General features: G+C 42.8%; 2 protein-coding genes across 12 annotated transcripts in view; both read left to right on the top strand.

Moving 5' to 3' along the window:
* Nucleotides 1-1187, top strand: part of RAD17 (RAD17 checkpoint clamp loader component) — a 32010-nt gene extending 30823 nt beyond the window's left edge. For 6 of the 7 annotated variants that reach the window (XM_045186247.2, XM_053912978.1, XM_045186248.2 and 3 more), the window contains one exon: nucleotides 435-1187. In XM_045186247.2, the coding sequence (XP_045042182.2) occupies nucleotides 435-699 (265 nt within the window). In that variant the 3' untranslated portion in view covers nucleotides 700-1187. The remainder of the gene's footprint in view (nucleotides 1-434) is intronic. The other variant, XM_045186252.2, reaches the window with a different exon arrangement.
* Nucleotides 1188-1497: 310 nt separating this feature from the next.
* On the top strand, nucleotides 1498-24749 carry MARVELD2 (MARVEL domain containing 2). 5 transcript variants are annotated; one of them, XM_024578548.4, is made up of 8 exons: nucleotides 1498-1972; nucleotides 5370-6036; nucleotides 6304-6527; nucleotides 7713-7748; nucleotides 15015-15163; nucleotides 15408-15579; nucleotides 20935-20985; nucleotides 21807-24749. In XM_024578548.4, exons 2-8 carry the CDS (start codon nucleotides 5385-5387, stop codon nucleotides 21927-21929), a joined length of 1407 nt encoding a protein of 468 aa, XP_024434316.1. In that variant the 5' UTR covers nucleotides 1498-1972; nucleotides 5370-5384; the 3' UTR covers nucleotides 21930-24749. The 5 variants fall into 5 exon arrangements, with proteins under 5 accessions (XP_024434316.1, XP_024434314.1, XP_024434315.1 ...); XM_024578546.4 differs by having other exon boundaries at nucleotides 5370-6527; XM_053912958.2 differs by lacking the exon at nucleotides 1498-1972 and adding an exon at nucleotides 2032-2360 and having other exon boundaries at nucleotides 5370-6527.

Raw genomic sequence — 24749 nt, 5'->3', positions numbered from 1 at the left:
AAGGTCTTTGCCAGTTTAAAAGATGACAATAGTAGCTTATTAATTTTTAAGTAGCTTATTTTAATTTCCATTTTAAAATTACAAATCAGGTTGAACAATTTAGTTAACATTGGCATTTTTTTCTGTGAGTTTATGTTTTATGCCCATTTTCTCTTCTATTTATTTTTTCTTTTTATTTTGTAAGAACTCTGCTAACAACATTAGTCAACTCATTTGTGTCATAAGTTGTAATGGTTTATTCACAATTTGTCATTTACCTTGTACTTTTGTTTATATTGTTCAGTAAATTAAAGGGCCTGGCTAAGTAGTGAGTAGAATGAAGGTAAAAGAAGGAAAGCTTCAGGAGATGGCTTCATAGTCTTCGCACTCACGGTATAATTTAAAGGAGCCCCCTCCCTTAGTTGTTATTAATGCATGCATTATGAATCTGGCAGATTAAAAATGGAAGCCCTGACTGACAGGGAGCATGGAATGATAGACACAGAAAGTGGATACGAAGCCCAGCTTGATGGAGGACAGCTCGCAGAGGAAGCTCTGGATAAACCCACTCAAACCACCCAACCTGAATCCTGGTCTCTTCCTTTGAGTCAGAATAGTGGGAACGAACTGCCCGCCAGCCAGCCTCGGCCCTTTTCAACCCAGGGAGACCTGGAAGAAGAAGAGGTGGCAATAGAAGACTATGACAGCGATGGGACATAGAAAGCAGCCCACCAATCACATTGCTGCCTGGGAGATTCACATTAGCCTCATTCACTGGCACTTGAACAGGGATAGTACACTTTTCAAGTGAATTACAGGTTAAGTCTTCACTGTTGTATTTCAGCACAAGAAACTGTCTCGAAGTAAATGAAGATCAAGCCTTCAAATAGTATCTTCATTTTTTCTCTAGTATTTATTTAATCTTGTGAGTACTGTTAGGAGAGGTCAGTGTGTATGAAGTGTGTTTGAACATATGCCAAATATCAGAAAATGTGAAGGAATAATTAGGAATACAAAAAGCTTACAGGATTGTAAATATGAATTTTAAAAGTTTATGCAATTATGAGTGTAAATAAACTTTGTGCCTTAATGACACTTCATGGTCTCTAGCTTCTCGGATGCCTTTTAATAAGTTTGCACTGTGGAATATTCTAGATACTTTTTGGAAAGTATTACATAACTTATATAAAAATTAAAATGTTGAATTTCTTTGTGTTTCTCCTATCTTTTAACATTTCCTAACATGTACTGTCTGTGGTGTATCCCTGGGCATAGTACGTGAATCTCCTTCATCCAGAGTCAAACTTTTTTAAAACATGGGGAAGAGAGTGGCTGCCAGGCGCTGACTCTTCGGAGGCCTGAAGCCCACCCTTTCCCCCCGGCCTCGCGGTGGGCGGGGGGCGCGCCGACTGGCCGGAGCTCCCAGCCGGAGTCCTGACAAAGCCGGGCGGGGCCGGGCAGGGCCGGGCATGGCTCGCCCCGCCCCGAGAGCCCGATCCCGGTTTCGCCGTCCCGGGCTGCGCGCGCGCTCTTCCGGCGGCCGCCCAGGTGAAGTGGGTCCGAGCGGTGGGGCCCACGTGACCGAGACGCGGGCCGGGAGGGGCTGGCGCTTCCCCCGCAGGTGCGCGGGCGGTGTAGTGCTTCTTGGCGCCTCCGGGCCTCCTGGAGCTGCGGCGCTCGACGCCCAGCCCCGCCGTAACCTGCGGGCGGCCGCCGGCGCGGTGAGCGGCGAGGCGGAAGCGGGGCGGGGGGGTCCGGAGGGCCCGGTGTCCCGCCTCGTCTCACTTAGGAGACAGGTGCGCCAGACGCGTGCCGCGTCGCCTCTGTCCCTCCGGGCGCGGGGATCCTAGTAACTGGGAGTCGGGCATGGCCGAGCCGGCTTAGTGCCGGCCACTTTGCGGTGGAGCCTGGAAAGACCGAGCGAGGATTTTCGCCCGGAGACTCGGAGACGGAGCACGCACGCAGAGCGGGCGGAGCCCAGGGACCGTGCGTGGTAGGTGGCGCGCGCGCCGAGCGGCAGACTCGGGAAACACCGGAGCGAAGATGTTCCGTAGCCCTCGGCCACTCACTCGTGGGTGAAGTTGAAGCCCTCGGGACTTTTCCAGCCCTCTGGAAGCCCCCAAACATCCGAAATCTGCCCCTTTCATGGGCCCGGTAAACTTTTACAGCCTGCTAAAGCGGTGGCTCTGTTTGTGTAAAGGTGACCAAACTCGATTCCTGGGACACTTTGCGGGCAGAGCCGGGGGTGTGGGCACTTCTCTCACCGCAGTGGCTTTCCCAGATGTGTGCCCCAGAGAACGCAGTGACGGTTCGGGCCTGGACGAAGCGAAGACCCACGGGGCCTCTGCGTGCCGAGTGGCTCCCAGTGTCGCCCTGTATCCGTAGGTTTACGATGTGCTAAAATACAGCGGACCGTTCCCTTCTGGCGTCACATATTTCGTTCTTCCACAAATCTTCAGATTTATATATTTTTGGCTTTTAATTTAAACATTGATAGGGTGATCTAATTCAAATAAGCCACCTTTCACAGGTGCAGATACATCCATTACAATTAGAAGCACATTTTTTTTATACCAGTGAGTTAAATTAAGCCATGGGGTATCCTTTAAATGTATATACTTTATAATATAGATATTGAGGATTGTTATGTAAAATTTGCTAAAGTTATTTGTTGTGGTTTTCTTCTCTTCTTAGGAAAATGTATTTTAAAACTACAGTAGTACTTTGCATTCTAGAATTTAAACTTTTCAGATAAAGAAACAGAGACAACAATTAATTCCTATCAATTATAGAGCTCCTACTTTGCTTTGGGCACCGTGCTGGGACTATCCTAGTTAACTCTTTAAAACCGGAGTGTCCCATTTAGAAGACCTCCGAATGTAAACTTCTCCATCTCTACCCATTTCCTGGATGATTCTATCTAGCCTGTGGCAGCCTGTGCCCTTCTGTATATAGATTGCCTACTTACTATCTCCACCTGGATTTCAAACTCTGAGGCTGCTGCTTGCCATGGCTACGCTGGAGGGGTGAAGAAATGTTGCAGGTGAAATGATCTGATGTTGGGTCTGCTTCAAAGTATTGTATTGACAGAGGGAATAAGGTAGGGGATATAGATGCAACAAGATTGCTCATAAATTGATAATCACTGAAGTTGAAGTTAATGGGTATATAAGGAGTTCATAATACTGTTCTTTCCACTTTTATTAAGTTTGAAAATCTCTATTAAAAAAAGATTATCTCCATCGCCACCACCATGACCCACTGGATTATTTCACTGGCCTCCTAGCAAGTCTCCCTGTTTTCACGCTTGTCTCCTGTAGTGTACTCTCAACACAGCAGCTAGAGCGATCCTATTAAAACATGGCCAGTGTGGCTCTGTTGGTTGGAGCGACGTTGTTGTGGATTCAATCCCAGGTCATGGCACATACCTAGGTTGTGGGTTTGGGGGTGCATACAGGAGGCAGCCGATCAATGGTTCTCTCCCACATTGATGTCTCTCTCCCCTCACTCCCCCCCAGAAAAAGTCAGATGTGTCACTTCTCTACTCAGAATCCTCCAGTGGCTCCTTATCTCACTCCCAAGTAAAAGCCAAAATCCTTTCCAGTGGTTTTCAAGGCCCTCATGACTCAGATGGCCTCAATTCTACAGTCTCTCTCATTCTGATGCTTCCACACTGGCCTCCATGCCTTAATAGTTCAACATGCCAGGCACTCTTTCAAGTCTTTTGCACTAGTTGCTCCATCTACCTGGAATACTTCCCCCTGGAATACCTGCCTGGCTTCCTCCTTTATCTCCTTCATTTCTATATTCATATGTCACATTCTCTATGAAAACTTCCTCGGTCATTCTATTTAACACCCTGTTAAACAGGAACCTAGGGAATACATGTAACACCCTGCCCACGATGCACTTCCTATCCCCTTTCTTAACTTTGTTCCTTAGAGCTCCCTGTACTTCATTCCCCTTATCTATCATCTGCCACCCGCCCCCCACCCCCGGAATATAAGCTCCATGAAGACAGATTTTAGTCGGCTTCATTCACTGATACGCTTTCAGCATGGTACACAGTGCTGATACACCTGGTATGTGGCAGGTTTCAGTAAATATTTATAGAATGCTCAGCCTCCATTTTACGAAGTAAAACAAGCTGTAGGAATTTCTAAACAGTTCAATATCAGAAGATGGAATTATCCTCCTAAATTGTGACACCGCCCGCATAGTGTCAAGTACAATGCCATGTGCCCAGTGAGCACACTCAAGCAATTTGAGGGAGAAGTTCATGTGCTGTGAACCTAGTAGTTACAGGAGCAAATGCTTCCCTTCTTCTTGTATTTGTGTCCACATTATTGATTTCATGAAGGAAATCAACAAGTTTAATAAAAGTGCTTTTTCTATGCTTTATTTTTTTAGGTGGATTGAGTACCCTCTAGGGTGACTTCTGGGTCTCCGTGGCAACAGCAGTCGCCTTTAGATTGCTCTGGAAAGAGTGATATATATATATGGTCATTGCTGCTACTCTGCGTTGTACTTTTGGGGACTTTTTACCTTTGGTGATTTTTTTTCTCTGAGAAACCAGTTTTTAAAATCTAGTATCAAGTGTTCCTATTTTAGAGTGGGAGGAGCAATGCCCCTAGGCTGACTTTCCTGACTTAGGAAGGAAAGAGTCTCTTCACTCGCAGTGTTTAACAGGCTGCTTCTCCTGGGCCATTCATTCCAAAGCAAATTTGAGTTAATGAAAATGAGGAGTTATTTGCTGACCTATCACATTTTGGTATGCTTAAACTCTTAAATATTTTGATTCAGCTGTTTGAGGAAAGGACTCCACTTGGAATGTGGTAGCATCCTGTCTTGTTAAAATTTAGTCTTATTTTTTTTTTTTTGTCTTTGGTTCTTTGCAGAGCTTGTACATAAGGTAGACTTTTAAGTGTTTTAATTTAGAGCTAATATTTAAAATTTTGATTGCCCTTAAAATTTATAGAATGATGACTATATCCCTAACAATTGTTACATATGTTTAAAATATATATATTTATGTTATCATTTTTTAAAAGATTTTATTTATTTATTTTTAGAGCGGGGAAGGGAGGGAGAAAGAGAGGGAGAGAAACATCAATATGTGGTTGCCTCTTGTGTGCCCCCTACTAGGGACCTGGCCCACAACAAAGGCATGTGCCCTGACTAGGAATCGAACCAGTGACCCTTTGGTTTGCAGGCCAGCGCTCCATCCACTGAGCCACACCAGCCAGGGCTATGTTATTATTTTATATATCATAATAGACATGGTCATATTGGTTTCCTAAATGTGATCATTCTCTACTAAGTGAATTAAATCAGCCTTGTTGAAATAATAAAAAACTAAGTATAAATGATAACTTTAATCTTGGCCACAGGTCTAGAAATCACAAATGTCGTCAAATGATAGAAGATCCAGGAATAGGCACTACGATGAGGTCCCAGGGGAGTTGGCCCATGGAGATGGCACCATAAGAACCCTCCAGACTCTTCGTGACAGCGAGCTGGCTGTGAGTGCTGATCCTTTGCCACCACCCCCTCTCCCGTTACAGCCACCATTCGGCCCTGACTTCTACTCAAGTGACACAGAGGAACCGGCCATAGCACCGGATCTCAAACCTGTAAGGCGCTTTGTCCCTGAGTCCTGGAAGAACTTCTTCAGAGGGAAGAAAAAGGACCCAGAATGGGATAAGCCGGTGTCAGACATCAGATACATCTCCGATGGAGTGGAGTGTTCACCTCCAGCGTCTCCAGGGAGAGCAAACCACCGTTCACCCCCCGACTCCTGCAAAGATCCTTACGGAGGGTCAGAAGGAACCTTTAATTCCCTGAAGGAGGCTGAAGCGATGCTTCCCCAGGATCCCTATGGATCTGTAGGCCGACACACACAAACAGCTCTAACATACAGTGAGAAGGTGGAGGCTTATAACCTGAGGTATTCCTACATGAAGTCGTGGCCTGGCCTGCTGAGAATTCTGGGTGTGGTGGAGCTACTTCTGGGGGCCGGCGTCTTCGCTTGTGTCACAGCTTACATTCACAAGGACAGTGAGTGGTATAACATGTTTGGCTATTCCCCGCCCACTGCCATGGGAGGCATTGGTGGCCTGGGCAGTATATATGGGGGCTATTACTATAGTGGCCCCAAAACTCCTTTTGTACTCGTGGTTGCTGGATTAGCTTGGGTCACCACCATTATTATTCTGGTTCTTGGCATGTCCATGTATTATCAGACCATTCTTTTGGACTCTAACTGGTGGCCCCTAACTGAATTTGGAATTAACGTGGCCTTGTTTATTTTGTATATGGCCGCAGCCATAGTCTACGTGAATGATATCAACCGAGGTGGACTCTGCTACTACCCGTTATTTAACACGCCAGTGAATGCAGTGTTCTGCCGGGTGGAAGGCGGACAGGTAGCAGCGATGGTGTTCCTGTTTGTCACCATGATTGTTTACCTCATCAGTGCTTTGGTGTGCCTCAAGCTGTGGAGGCACGAGGCAGCTCGGAGACATAGGGAGTACATGGAACAACAGGAGGTAAGGAATTTCCCAGTCTTTCATTTGTTTTTAATGTTTTTTCCTGTTCACTCCCTTGTTGAATATGTATCGTTCTCAAAACAAAGATTTTTACAGACGCCTTTTTAAAAAACATGATGTGAAGTTCAAAAGCCCTAGTGCAGCACCTGACAGGCTGTGACTGGACAGCCCACTCTGGTGGGTCACTTTGCACAGCCTTGCAGGTGGACACCAGATACGTAATGTAATTTAGAGTTTGTTGGCTGCATTAGTATGTCCTTCTGAAGCTTAAGATGGCTACTGAATTCCTGCAAAGAAGAAGAATAACATATTCAGTAATAAAATGTCTCATCATTAAAGTAAGTTTGAGAATAATCCTGATTTTTTAGCATGGTAAGACAATGAAAAACATAATTTTTCAGTTAGAGGAGGAACATGTTAAATCATTTAAATCTGTTACGATGAGTTCCACTTTCTCGCAGTGAGTTAAATGAAGTCAAGTAAGAATGTGGTGAACCACATGTGATTTTTCTTAAATTTACATCTGTGTATATAAAGTAAAGAACTTTAAATTCTAGTCAGTGTGAAATCTAGGTAGTGAAACATACACATCCTCCTATAATTTTATGTAAATTTAATAACAATAGAGTTCTTGATGTCATTTCAAAATTCTACATTATCTGTAATTATCAACATAATACTTTCATTTTTTTCCCTTTGTCAACAAAAAACTTGTTTCTATCAGACTTTTCATCATGGCTGATTAGACCTGAATCTCCTCTGACGCTGGAGGTTGTGCCTGTTTGTGTTGCTGTATCTTCCTGAAAGTTAGAAGATGTGATGGCTAGTGGCTTTTTTCTATTAATTTTATAATGTAACTGTCTGAGACTCTTTAAACGGGCAAGGTAATGGGAGCCAAGAATACAGAAAATCTAGGTGACTCAGAACAACTTACCTGACAGTCTCTACCGTCTCCAGGTTTCCCTCTGCTCTTTGTTCCTGACTGACAGGGAATTGCAGTTATCCCATCCCCTCTGGTTCTCCACCGGCCCATGGAAACCTGGCCAACAGGGTAGGAGGAACATCTGAAATGTAGAGAATCAGCCTCTCTAGAATGGAGATTGGACTATAAATGCAGGTGATGACAGTGTCTGCAAAGGAACTTCACATGCCTTTGAAAAATCATTTTAACTCTCTTTGTTCCAGATAAGTGAGCCATCATTTCCATCAAAAAGGAAAATGGTAAGGAAAAAAACCTCACATTATATTTTATCTCTAGATTCGGTAAATATTTTCTCTCTTGTCCGTAAATCTACAGAGTAGGTCGTCTATCTGTGAAAGTGTATCTATTACATTGAGTACCTAAAAGGACTTTCAGCTTTTTTCTAATACAAAAAGGACCAAATTAGATACGGTTATTAATAGCTTCTTTAAATTTTGTTAGATGAAAAGTTATAAAAGTAAATGTTGGTTCTCTTTATATGTTTAAATTTTAATCTTTTTTAAGTGAAGATAATTCTCCCAAACTTTCTGGAGTCTCTTTAAAGTTCTTTCAGATGCCAAATTTTGTGTCAGGAAAGAAATTTCTATTCCACCACTGATTAACTGTATGGTGGTAAGCAAGTTTTTAACCTTCTAATGCCTTGGTTTCTTCATCTGTAAAATTGGAATAATAATACTTCCTACTCACAAGATTGCTGAGATGACTAAATGAGGTGCTATTATTATCGTTATTTACATATATATAATAATTTAATATATTTTAATCACAATTCTACCTCATTGAAAAGTTCTCTCATTTTTTTTTAAATCCTGACCCGAGTATATGTTTATTGAATTTAGAGAGAGAGGAGGGGAAGGAGAGAGAGAGAGAGAGAAACATCAATGTGGGAAACATCAATCAGTTGCCTCCTGTGCATGCCCCATCTGGGGATCCATCCCACAACCTAGGTATGTGCTCTGACTGGGGATTGAACCTGCAATCTTTTGGTGTACAGGACGATGCTCCAACCAATTGAGCCACCCAGCCAGAGGAAAAAGTTCTTTTTAAGATGTGGGTATTATTTCCAAGCAAAGGTTGAGAATCCAAATCATTGGTTTGTTTCTCTCTTTAAAAAGATAGTATATTTACTTGGTTCAAAATTCAAAAGAAGCTTTAATACAAAGCCTTCTCTCACTCCTCTACCTTGACTTTCCAATTCTCCTGCTTGGAGTCAACCAGTGTCATTAGTGTCTTGTGTTTCCTTTCAGAAATGTGTTATGTATATTCACTCTCCTCCCCTGTTTATGCAAATGGTAGCATCCCATACACACTGTTATGTTCCTTCTTTTTTCCACAGTACATTTCTAAGATGTTTGCTTATTAGTACATAAAGACCTTCTGCTTTCTCTTTTTACAGCTGCATGGTATTGCATTATGTGGACGAATCATAGTTTAATAAACTATTAATAAACTATTAATAAATAAATAGTTTATTTTACCACAAATGAACATTTAGGTTATTTCCAATCTTTCACTATTAAAAACAATGTTATAGTGAACAACCTTATACATACAAGAATATGCTTGTGCAAACTTCCTGTCATATATGTTGATTGTCAGATTGTCCAATAAAAATTTTACCAATTCCCACTCCTACAGTGTGACAGGCCTCCTCACCCCCTAACCAACACAGTGTGTTTGGAAATTTGTTGACGTCAGTATGATAGCGGAAAACCAGTATCTCGTGTAGTTATAATTTCATTTCTCTTGTCAGGAGTGAGGTTCAGCATTTTCCCTGTGATAAACATTTCCTTTGTTATTAACTGTCACACTCTGTCCAGTTTTTTTTGTTGGATTGCCAATTCGTTCAAGCCCTTTGTTAAGTACATCCATTTTGAAAATACCTTTTATTGGTTCTTCTCAACTTTATTCTCTATAACACAGAAATACTCCTTGAAAATGTTCTCTTGATACGGTGCACTGAGAAAAACACAGCATCACTTCTGTGGTGTTCCTGCCAAAAATACTTTGTTCATGCTGAAATAGGGGATTTTATGAAGTGGGTGAACAGTCTGCCCAAGGAAGGGATCGTGATTAATACATCAGTGTCATCATTAATTAATTCATTGAACAAACACGTGCCAGTTTCGCTTTGGGCCAGTGGAATGAGTACTACAAAGAGTGTCGTCGTATATACATACATACATACATACATACATAAGTGTGTGTATGTAATTGGGCTAAAAAAGAGTGAGTATTACCTCCGTTTTCCAGGGGCTTACAAATCTAGTGAAAAAGACAAACATGGACACAAGATTATAGAGTATGATTGTGTGAGTGTTTATGTGTGTGTCTGTGAGAGAGGGGTCACAAGCATCAAGAACTATAAAATTTAAATAATTTGCTTAGAGATTTATATTTCTCTGACATCTCCTGGGAAAGTCAATTTATGGATGATAGTGTCAAATTTGTCATTACTAATTGGTCATCATTGGGGGTCTGTAACGAGCAACATTTTTTAAAGAGTCAGTTGCATTATTTCTGACATATATGTAAAGTCATCTGAATTGCAGCTGACAGGGCTCAACAGCTTTCCTGGATTATTTTGGATATTCATCAGTCTTTAGAAATGAAGAGCTATCTGACCCATGCTGACTGGGCAGGCATGGTACACGTGAAACTGGTATCGCAGTTTCTCTCGCAAGGCCGTGTGGGCCCAGTGCTACAAACCTGTGCGCCTAAACATTGTTCAGAGCATTGGAGAGATGCCGCTGTACTTTGTGTGCGTACAGGTGCCTTTTCATTTGTTGTATTTTTGTTTTGACTGCCTGGTTCCCCTGTGTTTTAGTTTTGTGTTCATTTATTCAACATTTATTGCTGTCAGGATATACATTTCAATTAGACTTGTTCTAACTCAGAGCTAAATGGATGCTCACTTTTAAGCTGTCTAAAATGTATGTATCACATGTGCCTGAAAGTGATTATAGTAGTGATGAAAGGAGACTTTTCATCATGTACCCTTTTGGACCCTTTGAACTGAATATCATGTGTATATATTATCTATTAATTTTTCTTTAAGTTTTTAAAAAATTAGATTAATACTCATTTCAGATATTGAGATAAGCAAAAAAGGCTGATGTTTAAATATTATTAATGTTGGCCCTTTTTTTTTTGCAATTTAAATGCAACTTCCCTAGCTAATCCTATGGGCTGCCTTCCAGCGTTAGTCCAGAGATGTATGAGAGTCTGACCAGCTGGGAGTCATCGTGAGGCTGGTTTTGGCAGATCGTTGCCAGTACTCTCCTTCAAGACTGCCAGCATTGCCCTAACCCACTGGTAACTCCTACTGCCCCAGAGGGACCGACTAGGAAAGTCATAAATTCCACCCCAGCCAGGAGCGTGTCACAGCCTTGTAAGAGTCCTAAAATAATGTTGGCTGTGTAACATGTCGAGTTCAAAGGGACTTTGGTTTAGAAGATGAATCAGGATTAGAAAGACTTTATAAAGGAAAGGGGGCCTAAAAGCTTACATATGCAGAAATTCACTTTCTAAAAGCCGACTCTCGTTAATAGGTGATGTCAGAATCTGATATCTGAGTTGGCAAATTAGAGTGTGAACATTAGGAAATGTGTTTCAGAACATCCTCAGGGGCAGAAGAGAAGACTCTGTTTGCTTTGTGGGGTTAAAGGTGACCGCTCTGCAGATGTTGACTGCTCAGCAGCAGACTGGATTGTCTCACTGAGCTGTAGTGTGGCACTGCTGGTCATTCTTGGCCAGGGCGGAATTTATGGGCTTCCTGCTCAGTCTCTTGCAGGTAGTGGGATTTACCAATGGGATTAAGTGCAGAACAGAGTAAAAGGCTTGTCTGAATTGGAGGAGCGTACCCCAGATGACAGAGTGTCCAGTGTCATTGGTGAGAATGTGGCTGAAACAGGTTTCACATGTGGGACAGGATTAGGAAGATCTGCCAGGGAGTTCAGGGGAGCTCTTTCGGGCCACCCTAGGGGGTTGGTGCCCAGCATGTCCAGGGTGTGCTGTGGTTCCAGATCCTGACAGGTCCTGGAATAGTCAGCAATAACCATAGAGATGGAGCCCTCATTCCAGGGACTCCTTTTAAAATGATATCAATCCAGTACATCCTTTCGAAGGCATCTTTTCCCGGGAGATGGATCGCTGTGAATCAGCATACGTAGGTGTATTTTACAGGCAGCCCTCCATAAGAGAGAATCTCATGACTTACTGAGGGATCTCCATTGGACTTACCAGTGAGAAACCTTGTAGAAGAGCTTGGGTCTCCAGCTTCTCATTGGATATGATTTTTACCTGCTTCCTCCCTAGTCCCTAGCAGGGAAGAATCAGCAGACTGCCCTAGGAGAGGCATGCAGTGTGATGAAGGGAAAATAAGCTTTGGGATCAGGCAAGTCTGACTTTGAGTACAAGATCAGCTACTTACTAGCTCTGTGACCCTGGGTATATTACTTACTGTGTCTCTGAACTTCAGTTTTCTGTCACTTGTTTGGAACTATCTACAAGGCTATCCCTTCTTTGGTATTTTAACAAATACAATTGATAAAAAGAAAGCAAGATTATTTTTAAAAGAAATATATACAGACATAAAGTAAGATCAAATAAAGACAGAAATAAGTTCTAATAAGTCCCTAAGTGCTGAGCAGAGTTCTTTCTCAAGCAGGGGAAAAAAAAAGCCAAAATCTAATCCAGGCATCAAAAGTAATGGTGTGGGTTTTGGATCAGGGGCCATCATTACATTATACACTCCAAGGGAGAAAGAATCCGAAATTGGGGAAATGGACACTGAAACACATATCTAGCTCTCCCTGTTTTGTTTTGTTTTTAAGATTTTATTTATTTACTTTAAAGAGGGGAGAAAGGGAGAGAAATGTCAATCAGCTGCCTCTTGCATGCTGCCCAAGCGGGGACCTGGCCTGCAGCACAGGCGTGTGCCCTGGCTGGGAACTGAACCAGTGATCCGATGGTTTGGGGGACGATGCCCAACCCACTGAGCCACACCAGTCAGGGCTAGCTTTCCCTATTTCTAACCTAACAGGATATTCATCAGCCCCTTTTTAATTTGAAAGACTTAGTAGTTATATACAAAGCATTACTTATCCCATTGCTTAATTACTTTCTCTTGCCTCACAGTAAAGCTCCTCTGATATTTGCTGACAAAACTAGTTTTTACTAGAAGCAAAGAAAGGTTGTTTCGGGGGCTATGTTCATAATCAGGAATGCTGCTTGAGAGTGGTCAGGCCCAGGGCTAGAGCCCAGAACTTCCTTCCCATAGAAGCTTAAAGTAATTTTGATTCTTTGTCTCATATCGAGTTTCAGATTCCCCCCGCCACCCCAATAGGGTTTTCTGAACTGATGATCAGTGAGGCTCACCATAAAAGTGTGGAAGAATATGTTAAGGGCATAAAAACAAAACAAAAAACAAAGCAGATGAAATAGTTTTTTTGAAATATTCTGGCTTCTTAAAACTCCCACTTTATATTAAAGGTTATATCTTGGAAATAGAGGTGGACAAGAAAGGGAAATGAATAGTTCCTGCTTGAAAAAAGCTTTAACTGAAAGAAAACCCAAACCCCTTATGGACTCTCACGTGGACTGTCGTGCCCACTGTGAGGACCTGGGCTGATGTCGTGACTCCGACGAGGAAGCATGAGCTTGCTGCCCGGGGCTGCTGCTGAGGCTGCAGGGCCAGCGGTGTTCATGGCCGCTCCCTCGGCCAGCAGTGGGAGAAATGGGTTGTTCAGTAGTTAGAAGCTGAAAAAGGAATGCCATGAAGTAGAACTCTTTTACGTAAGCCACAATGTTCAACATCATAATTCATTTTCAAGATTAAACATATCAGCACTCTTTAGGATGAAGAAATGGCATCCTCACCGGCGGAGAAAAAAAAGACTTTTCCCCAGAGTATTCTGTTCCCACTCGAATTCTTGATGTTTCGGGCCCAGTGGCTGGGTGTGCCTTTCTGCATGGAGGCAATCTGGTTCCCCTTCACCTAGCACCACGTCTGGGCGCTTCTCCTTTTCATACCCCTCCCTTCCCCCCCCCCCCACACACCTTAGGGCTGGTGAGCATGTCTGATCCTCTAATCTGGGCTGTTCTGTGTGGTGAGTTAAGAGGTAGTGGTTTTTAGAATGAGCTAATGTTAGACCAAACCTCAAAGGCAGTCCCAGAGATAGAAAATCAGGAAACAAGGGATTTTTAAAGCTGCCTGGCAAGGTTTTAAAATCTCATTTTATATTTGTTTTCAGTGGAGTAGGGGCTACTGTCAGTTTAGTTTGTGTTTCAGTGAACAAGCCTGAGGCGAGGGCCCACGGGGCAGTGGAGGGGTGCTGGCTGCCCCAAGGAGATGGTAGTGCCTTCCCCACCTGGCACAAATTCACTTCTAGCATGCTACCAGAACTTCAGGGAACTTCAGTATTGAGCAATATACAGCTAACTACACCTGTTTCCTCCTGTTACTCACTGAAAGTATCAATGAACCAAAAAGTTCCAGGTTTTAATCATGGCTTTTCCACTCGTGGCTGTGAGACCTTGGAGGAGGTACTAAACCTCTCTGAACCTGGTTCTTCCAGGTGTAAAACGGAAACCTCTTCCCTGGCATCCAGCAGCCTTCCCAACTCAACTGGTATTCTGGGCGCTGCTTAGAGGGTCCCGAACACTCTTCCCAGCCCCAAAGCTGCGCATATGTCTTAGCCTGCCTGTTCTAGGGCAGGTTCTCCAGGCCTTTCACTCCTACTGCCCTTCTTTTGGCTGCTTTAGCTCTTAAGGTCTGTCCCCCATACTTCCTCTCTAGGCTTTTTCATCTGTGTTCTTTTCCTTTCTTTCGAATGTACCATTTTTTACTAAAAAGGCCTTTAGGAGCTCTCTCCAATGTAGAAACCAGAGTGACTTAAACCACCACCTCCAGGGTCCTTATGGCCTCTTCAGGGAATCTCAGGTTAGGGACACGTGGGCGTGTTAAAGACATCCACTGTCTCTCTTCTGGATTCTTTGCTTTCCTTTCAGATAATGAAAACCACGCAGCTCATACCCCTCTGTGTCCCACTCAGTGGCTACTTGCAATTGCTTCATCTCAGGTTCTGGTGTCATTTTTTTCTTATTCCACTTCAGTAGATTTGTTCCGTTTTTGTTCCCTGAATTTATTTTGAACTACACATTTTATTCTTTTACAATTAGTTGGGGTATAAATCCAAAATAAATAAGGTACTTAGACCCCGCACTCACCATTTCATCACCCATCTTTGACATATACATGATGGGGGTTGGAGGGTGTTCTGCCTATTTTATGCTCGCCCATATCTCAACGTGAGTCCCTTTAGCTGTTACAGAAAGAGTCAGAGCAACTTTGTCAGTATGAAACATGTAATTCTGAAATGAGATGTTAACTGCTGTTTCTACTTTGCTCCTTCTCGACCCTCCATTTTCTAATAAGAATAAATTCCAGTTTGTTTTTCTTCTGCCTCTGTTTGTAAACAACCTCTTTTTCTCCCAAACTGCAGTGTGAAATGGCCATCGGTGGTGATAGACAGAGAGACCAAGAAGTTAATTTCAAAGAATCGAGAGCAACAAAAATGAAACCTGAAGTACTGAGTAGACACATTCCTGCAGGCCACATTCCTAAACCTGTCGTGTTGCCTGACTATGTGGCGTGAGTATCTAAATCTTCAGGATAGGAACTGAGAGATTCCATTTGGGCTTTTCATTTTCCTGTTTGTCTCCAAGTTAATCCTCTCTGCCTAAATTCATTTATATTTGAATTGTTTGCTTGTTACCTGTGAGATAGTGTATTGAATTGAAGGTACAACATGGTCAGTGAGAAATAAGCTAAGCTGATTTTCCATTCAGTTTGTAGTGAAAAGTTATAACTTTGGTTAATTTCCCCCCCCCCCCAGAAAGTACCCTGTGATTCAGACAGATGATGAACGAGAACGCTATAAAGCTGTGTTCCAAGACCAGTTTTCCGAGTACAAAGAGCTCTCTGCAGAAGTTCAAGCCGTCTTGAGGAAGTTTGATGAGCTGGATGCAGTGATGAGCAGGTTGCCCCATCATTCGGGAAACCAACAGGTCAGTGTCTACAGCTGCCTGGGAAGACTGAGAGTTAGAAAAGGAAAGATCTGACCTTTTTTAAAATGCAGACAAACCATAACCACATGCGTCTGCTGTCTGTCTAGGAAAGTCACTCAGAGTCTTCAGGGTGACTAGTCAAGGTTACAATTCAAATTATATAATTTAACATTTTAGGCCTTCCATTGTTAAACAGTATTTTGTTTTCTTATCTAAATAAAGTATGAATTTAACAAAGATACATACTGAGTCAATCAGGGTCCCAATGGAGACAGATGGCACATGCAAACTAAGATATTTTGAGGAAGTTTTATTCACAAAGGAGTGGGCAGTGTGTCTTGGAGGCCCGAGAGGCCCTGCATTCTCCAGCAGCCAGTGATAGCTGATCAGGAGCCAGTCCAAGGCCAGAGAGCACAGTGCTGGAGGGCGCAGAGTGTGTCTAAAGCTGCAGACATGAGCTCCCAGGCGCCTGCATCAGTCTGAGAAAGCTGATCGTGGCAGAGAGGAAAGCCAGGTGGGGAAGGCAGTGCTTTCTGTAATGTTCTTTTTCATTTCCTGTAAATGCCTTCTTATTTCATTTTTTACCTAATGTACAAACTTTCTTCTTGAAATACATTCATGTGCCATAAAATTCACCCTTTTTAACTGTATAATTAGAGGATTTCAGTGTATTCACCAAGTCAAAGTCATACAACCATCACCACTCTCTAATTCCAGAACACTTTCATCACCCCATGAATAAGTAGCACTTATTCCCATTACCTCCTGTCTCCAGCCTTTGGCAACTACCAGTGTGCTTTCTGTCTGGATTTGCTTCTTTTGAACCTTTCATATGAATGCAGTGATACAACGTGGCCTTTTGTGTCTGCCTTCTTTCACTTGGTGTAATGTTTTCAAGGTTCATCTATATTGCATTGTGGCAAGAATCCATACCTCATTCTTTTTTGTGGTGGGTCAGTAACATTCTGTTATTTGGGTATATGGCTTATCAGTTGATGGACATTTGGATTGTTTCCACTTTTTGACCATTAGAATAATGCTGCTATGAACATTTGCATGTACTATCCTGTCCTTTTTAAAGAGGGTGTATTAATTTAATCTATTAGTTGTATAATTAAAATTTTAAGAATTCACACAGCATTTTAAAATAATTTTTAAAAGATTAATGTATGGGTATATAATAGATACATGTTTTATATTATACACACACACACACACACACATATTCCTTTAGGTCCATATAAGTTGAGCATCCTTATTTTAACCACAGACTTTTTTTTTTTTTTTTTAATATATTTATTGATTATGCTATTACAGTTGTCCCATTCCCCTCTCCACTCCACTCCATCCTGCCCACCCCCCTCCCTCCCACATTCCCCCCCTATAGTTCATGTCCATGGGTCATACTTATAAGTTCTTTGGCTTCTACATTTCCTACACTATTCTTACCCTCCCCCTGTCTATTTTCCACCTATCATCTATGCTACTTATTCTCTGTACCTTTCCCCCTCTCTCCCCCTCCCACTCCCTTAATGACAACCCTCATGTTCTAGTTGTTTGCCTAGTTTGCTCTCGTTTTTGTTTTATGTGTGGCCGTTAATAACTGTGAGTTTGCTGTCATTTTTACTGTTCCAATTTTTGATCTTCTTTTACTTAGGTAACTCCCTTTAACATTTCATATAGTAAGGGCTTGGTGATGATGAGCCTCTTCAACTTGACCTTATCTGAAAAGCACTTTATCTTCCCTTCCATTCTAAGTGATAGCTTTGCTGGATACAGTAATCTTGGATGTAGGTCCTTGCATTTAATCTTGGGTAATGTAATTATGATGTGCCTTGGCGTGTTCCTCCTTGGGTCCAGCTTCTTTGGGACTCTCTGAGCTTCCTGGACTTCCCAGATGTCTATTTCCTTTGCCAGATTAGGGAAGTTCTCCTTCATTATTTGTTCAAATAAGTTTTCAATTTTTTGTTCTTCCTCTTCTCCTTCTGGCACCCCTATAATTCGGATGTTGGAACGTTTCAAGGCGTCCGGGAGGTTCCTAAGCCTCTCCTCATTTTTCCAAGTTCTTGTTTCTTCATTCTTTTCTGGTTGGATGTTTGTTTCTTCCTTCTGGTCCACACCATTGATTTGAGTCCCAGTTTCCTTCTCATCACTATTGGTTCCCTGTACATTTTCCTTTGTTTCTCTTAGCATAGGCTTCATTTTTTCATCTGTTTTTCGAATAGATTCAACCAAGTCTGTGAGCATATTGATAACCAGTGCTTTGAACTTTGCATCCGATAGGTTGACTATCTCTTCCTCGCTTAGTTGTATTTTTTCTGGAGCTTTGAAGTGTTCTGTCATTTGGGCCATTTTTTTTTTTTTTGTCTTGGTGCGTCTGTTACTTTAAGGGGCGGAGCCTTAGGTGTTCACCGGGGCGGGGTAATGCTGGTCGCTGCGCTGTGACGCTGTATGTGGGGGAGGGGCCGAGTGGGAGCAATGGCGCCCGCCTCACTCTCGTCTGGATTTCAATCTTTCACTCCGCTACCCACAATCAAACTGGGCCACTCTGGTGCTGGTTCCCGAGTAAGTGGGCCTGTGCACACTCTAGGCCCCTGTGGGTCTCTCCAACAACCTCTCCTGTGAGGCTGGGAGTCTCTCCTGCTGCCGCCCCAACCCCCACGGGCGTTTTCAATCAGAGGTTTGAGGCTTTATTTCCCTGAGCTGGAGCCCTGGGTTACGTGGTCTGCTTCGCTCCCTGCCGTTTGTCCGGTTTATCTGTGGGCAAAAGTGGTGCCGTGGGGTGCTACCCGCCACTCTGCCTGCCCCACTCTCCGCCACTCTGAGTCCGGCCCTCTGGGTTTATCTGTGCAAATGTCGGTCCGCAGGGTCTGCTAGTGCTCGGACTGCCTGCGCCATTTGTCCCACACTCCGCCAGTCTCAGTCCCGCCACAGCCAGGCGAGTCCTCTCCACCCCGGTGCCCGTCTCCGCCCCTCCTACCAGTCTGGATGAATGGTTATTTTCTATTTTCTTGGTGTTGGTCCCCCTTGCTGTTCGATTCTCTGTCAGTTCTGGTTGTGCGAGGAGGCGCAGTGTGTCTACCTACGCCGCCATCTTGGTTCTCCTTAACCACAGACTTTTAAGTGTGCCTTTAAGTCAGTTACGATTATGAGCTAGCTAAGCCAAGCGTGTAGAGTAGTGATATTTTCCCAATCCTGGAGCGATGGGATAATGTTGGCTAAGTGACACTAGTACCAGGAAGCAGGAAAAATCCAGCAACTACTACAGGTCAAGGGTCAATTAGTACCATTTGGAGAACAAGCAAGGTCCACACGTCCACAAAGTGCAACCACATTTATAGGCACTCCAGGGAGTGCAGGACGGAACAGGCAGCCCCAGGAATCTGGATTAGTATAGGGTGGGAAGCTCAAGCTGGTTGACAGACAGGATGCTGAGAAACCCAACTGAGACAGGTAGCTCTGAGCCTAGACTCCGTGGTCTCTGGTTTTAGGGCTTGGTATGACTGGGCAAGGGCTCGAGCATGAGGGTCTGCAGTTGGCGCTGAGAGACTGAGTCCTCCCGTGACATTTCCACACAGTACCTGTAGTAGTCCTGTCCTCTGGTTTGTAACATGGTGTGGCAAGTAAGCCCAGTGACAGGGCCATACTTGGTCTTGGTGTCTCCTCCAGTCCTTATCTAAAGTAGAAATATTAATTGTATCACAAATGTTCACTTCTCTTTGGCCACAGGCGGAGCTTTGCTGTGGGCAGGAGTCTGCCAGTAAGGCTCATTCATTCCCCAGCACGTCCCCAGGGAGCCACGTCAAAGCCCAGTGGGCTCGCTTAAAGGCACAGGTTCTCCCACAAACCTGGTTGTAGCCCTTGAAAAATGAAACAATCGCATGGCTTTTTTAAGCCCGTAAAATACTGATATTGTTCAAAATCATTCCTCTGGTCCTCCCCGTCTTAAATTCAATTTCTCTAGAATAGGTTTTACCAGTCTCATATCTGCGTGTGTCTCTGGCACAGCAGCCCTGGCCCCAGGTGGCTAGTTTGCTCCCAGTCCAGGACCTGTTAATATAGATGACAGCTGCTTCTCCAGATTCATCTCTCTGCAGGCAGACTGCACAACACAAATGCTACTCATGATTGTAGGATGTAAAAGACATTAAGGAATTAAAATGTACTGGAAGAAGGATGTGGGTGAGTGATAGAAAATATTCTCAGGGGTCTCCGGCTGGTGTGGCCCAGTGGAGTGAGTGCCGGCCTGTGAACCAAAGGGTTGCCAGTTTGATTCCCAGTCCAGGTGCATGCCTGGGTTTCAGGCCAGTCCCCAGTAGGGGATACATGAGAGGCAACCACACATTAATGTTTCTCTCCCTCTCTTCCTCCCTTCCTCTCTCTCTCAAAATAAATAAATAAATCTTTAAAAAAGAAAAAGAAAATGTTCTCGGGAAGCTTTTAGAATATAAATTATAACATTTTATTTTTATTTATTAGGTTTATAGCAGGGGTGTCAAACTCATTTTCACCAGGGGCCACATCAGCCTTGAAGTTGCCTTCAAAGGGCCGAATGTAATTTAGGACTGTATAAATGTAACTACTCCTTAACTAGGGGCAAAGAGCTCAATGCTGCCGCTGCTAGGTAGAAACAAGGAGGAGGGCCAGATTCAGCCTCTGGGCCTTGTGTTTGCCACCTGTGGTTTACAGCATCTAATGGTCTTTATAGCATAGGTTTCATGGATAAATGAAGGCATTGCTCTAGTCATCTGTTCTCTTTGGATAGGCTGTTCCTTCCCTTAACAAATTCCATATTTATTATAAAACTGAACTTAGAATAAAGTTCGAAGTAATACTATTAGCTATTTTCAAAAATTGAATAGTCTCAACCTCTGAATCCCAATACCTAATAACATGAAAAAGAACTTTCCAATGGAGGTGAAAATGATGCTCAATAATAGTTAATGTTATCGTTATGTGCCAAGTACTTTACAAGGCTCACTTCAGAGAAGTGAAACTTCTCACAACTCTATGAGGTGGTTACAGTTATTATTTCCATTTACCAGTAAGGAAGCCGAGGCTTGAGGAGAGTAAAGAGCTTGCTCAAGGTCACAGAGCTGGCAGGCAGTGGCACTGGGACTCGGTTCTGGTTTCGTGCAGGCGGGGCTTTTCTGCTCACCCCTCATCCCACTGCCTGGCCCATAGTAAGTCCTCAGGTGTTGTCCAGTGAATCAGATTCTTGCATATGAATACTGTCATTATAGTCTTAGGTAAAAATTGCTTTCTGTTCTAATTCCCAGTGTACTTTGAGACATTCTTCCGATATGTGAGTAAATGCAAGTGTTTTAATTCAAGTATACAATATACTTTTTTTAGGAACATGAGAGAATTTCAAGAATCCTTGAAGAGTTTAAGAAAAAAAAGAAGGTGAGTAAAGCCATTTTCTTCTTCAAAGTATATTCTTATCCAGGAGCAATGGAAACAACTGACAGACTTTAGATTCTTTTAGCTAAAGTACTTTTTTTGTGTTTCTTAAGATGCCCCTTGTTAGGGAACGGGGTGTGCCCACTGGGTACCTTTTCTTCTCATCTCTGTTCTGATTACATTCTGCTGTGTCCTGATCGAGCCACCTAGAGACATGAGCACTGATGAAGAACTTGCCACCCACATTTCCCTCACAAACACGATGTCGTTTTACACGTTTCCAACTTCATCCTTGATTACACAGATCGGTAGAGGCCCGAGAGAGCTTTTATTGAATATTTTTATGTATTTACTCACATTTTTATGGATTTTAAACTACTAAAGTTAGCCTTGGCTGGTGTAGCTCAGTGGATTGAGTGCCCTTCTGTGAACCAAAGGGTCGCCAGTTTGATTCCTAGTTGGGGCACATCCCTGGGTTGCAGGCCAGGTCCCCAGTAGAGGGCACGTGAGAGGCAACTACACATCGATGTTTCTCTCCTCTTTCTCCCTCCCTTCCCCTCTCTATAATAAATAAATAAAATATTTAGAAATAAATAAACTACTAAAGTTAAAGGTGCCTTTTTCAACTTTGCTGTGAACCTAAAACTATTCTAAAAAATAAAGTCTATTAAAAACTGGTTTTCTTACAAGGCAGATGTTGGAATCTGCAGCAGGAAGATCTTCCAGGAAGGGTCATTTTCTGGGTGATAATGTCTGTGTCTGTGTTTTGGGGTTTTTTTGTTGAGGAGGCAGAGGCTGACGGAACAATTGTGTTTCTTTTTTAGGATCCTACATTTCTGGAAAAAAAAGAACGCTGTGATTATCTAAAGAATAAACTTTCTCACATAAAGCAAAGAATTCAAGAATATGATAAAGTAATGAATTGGGATGTACAAAGTTATTCTTAAACCTTACTTGAAAACACTTTTTTATATGAAACTTCATATTTAAAAGACTTTACTGTCTTTTTATGTTAGTTTCTGTGCTAGAAAAGCAAGCTCTCCCTGAATCAGTTTCTACTTGGGTTAGCTGGTGTGCAATGTTATAATAGTATGATTTCACTTCAGCATTTCAGAAAAACAGATTTACTAAGGGCCTTTACTAAGCATGGAGGAAACCCTGTATTCATCTGTGTACAATTTATGTTGAAATTAAAAGTGATTTCGAGATCACATTGCCAGGTGTGAGAGCAAGTAGAGTATCGGTTCTGGTGCTGTAGAGTATTAATTTTACCTTTTTGACTCAGGTGGGTTCCTAAGGTTTTCTAGGACAAACTTCCCTTCCTGACCACAGCTGTCATTGTTTTCCCTTGAAAGGGGTTTGAATGCAAGATAAACATTCTCAAGCCTGATGATCTTGGGCAAGTTGCTTAATCTCTCTGTGCCTATTTCTTCATCTGTAAAACACAGCTGATAATAGTGCCTACCTCATAGGGTTGTTACGAGGATTGAATGAGCTAGTGTTTGTGAAGTACTTAGAACAGAGTCTGGCACCTTGTTTGCACTACGCTATTGTTTGTGAAATCTGTAGGAATGTATGTGAAGTGAATAAACCACCTAGAATGTCTCAAGAAAAGGTCCTTAATGAGCAAGCCCGACCAGCTAACCCGAAGGCTACGTGTCTCGTGACCTTCTCTCCTGTGCTGGTAATAACTAACCACAGGTAGCCGTAAGCAGATGCTTCCCTGTGTTTTTGTGCCCACTGGGGTCCGACACAGGCTTCCCATCTTTAACCACTATCGCTGTGCACACATGTCCCCAGCGCAGCCCTTCCTGTTCACGCCACATCGCACAGGACTGTGTGGATGCCGTCGCCTTTTCTCTCTTGTCTGGGTGTTTATCCTCAGGCCCCATGACATTGCCTGTACTTAGAACTCCCCTTTCGTTTATTGGGATGCTTCATCTTCCCAAGAATTGTCTTCGCTTTGGGGCTTTATTCAAGAGAAGTATTTTATTTTTATTAGTATGAACAATGAACTGCCTGAAGAAGCTTTTTTTTTTTTAAATCATTGCTACTGGATCATGTTCAGCAGCATCTATCTTGTAATTTCCCAGGGGTAGAAGTACAATTTCTGCTTAATATAGCTGCCATTCAAACAATTGACGTTCGAAGAACTTTCTAAAGTGAAACCACAGAAAAGAATGGACAAGCAGAGGGCTAAAGAGTGTGGGTTCCTGAATGAACCTCCTGGTTCTCCTTTCTCAGTGAAATCTTATGTGTGTCATTAGTGTTCTGATACCATGGTCCTCTGACTGCTTAGCTCCCTGGATTCTTAAGGGGTGAGACCTAGGGCAGTGTGAGGCCCCTCCTGGAAGCCCACCTGTGTTAGAACAGCTTCACTTTCTGTTTTATGCATTGCGCCCCTTGCTCAAATTTCACTTAAGAATACCAATGCTTAAAAAAAATAATAATAAAATAATTCCATTTTGGTAGACTGTAAAGAGTTAGATTAATATCAAAATGAACTGTTAAGGAAACTTAACTCTGCAAAACTTGATTCTGTTATAATTGCAAATGCCCTTTTTCCAAAACCAGTGTTGTAACACTGAACTTAAAATTCTTTTATGTCAGTACCTAGGCATATTAAAATTTTACTTGTTTTGCCGTTCTAGCATTCCTGTGTTGACTGGTCGTGTTCTTGCAAATATTTAACATTATCATAAAATAAACTGGAAAATCAGTGAGAACCTGTAGGCCACGACATTCAGGTGGCTATTTTCCCCTCCCCCATTACTTGTAAGAATTCAAAGTTAAGGCCACTGTGTTGCTTTCCACAGGCTGCCGTCACAAAGTACCACAAGCCGAGTGGCTTAAAACCACAGCCGTGTACTGTCTTTCAGTTTTGCAGGCTAGAAGTCTGAACCACGGTGTCAGCAGGGCCAGGTTCCCTGGGGAGGATCCTGCCTAGCCTCCGGTGGTTTCCTGGCAGTCTTTGGTGTGCCGTGGCTCGTATATGCACCACCTAAATCCTCTGTCTTCACACAGCTGTCTGGTAGGGACACCAGTCATACTGGATTAGTGACTCACCCTCAGTAGGATGACCTCATCTTTTTTTCAAGTCAGCAAGTATTTATTCAGTTCACTATAACAAGCGAAATGGTTAAGAACCATTATTATTTTTCAAATGCCTCAAATATACTGGAATTTTTTTTAAAAGATTTATTTATTTTTAGAGAGGGGAAGGGAAGGAGAAAGAGGAGAGAAGTATCAATGTGTGGTTGTATCTCGTGTGCCCCCTACTGGGGGCCTGGCCCACAACCCAGGCATGTACCCTGACTGGGGATTGAACCAGTGACCCTTTGGTTCACAGGCCCGTGCTCAATGCAGTGAGCTACACCAGCCAGGGCATATACTGGAATTTTTTTTTTTTTAATTTCTAAATACAAAAGTACTACATGCAAATTGTAGGATCTTTTGGAAAAGCAGGGTGTAAAGAAAAATTTTAAGTACCAATAATCTTACTGCTTAGAGGTGGCTACTGTTAATATTTGATATATTTCCTTCTTCTCTTTGTCTATGCAATTTTTTCCCCTCACCATTTATCCCTCCTATACCCTCTTCCACCTCCACCCACCTTCCTCCGCCAGATGACCTCATCGTAACTGACTACACCTGCAAAGACCCTGTTTCCAAATAATGTCACATTCTGAGGTACCAGAGATTAGGATTCAACATACCTTTTGGGGGTGAGGAGACACAGTCCAACCCATAACAGCCACATTTGACAA

Source organism: Desmodus rotundus, chromosome 1 (genome assembly GCF_022682495.2).
Source record: "Desmodus rotundus isolate HL8 chromosome 1, HLdesRot8A.1, whole genome shotgun sequence".
In the NCBI taxonomy this organism is placed as follows: Eukaryota; Metazoa; Chordata; class Mammalia; order Chiroptera; family Phyllostomidae; genus Desmodus; species Desmodus rotundus.
This window is presented reverse-complemented; position numbering and strand designations above follow the sequence as displayed.

Excerpts from the sequence above, each read along its gene's own strand:
- MARVELD2 (XM_024578546.4), top strand. The coding sequence starts at position 5,385 with ATGTCGTCAAATGATAGAAGATCCAGGAATAGGCACTACGATGAGGTC. Across the intron at positions 6,528-7,712 it reads AGTACATGGAACAACAGGAG|ATAAGTGAGCCATCATTTCC; the intron begins GTAAGGAATTTC and ends TCTTTGTTCCAG. Across the intron at positions 15,164-15,407 it reads GTGTTGCCTGACTATGTGGC|AAAGTACCCTGTGATTCAGA; the intron begins GTGAGTATCTAA and ends CCCCCCCCCCAG.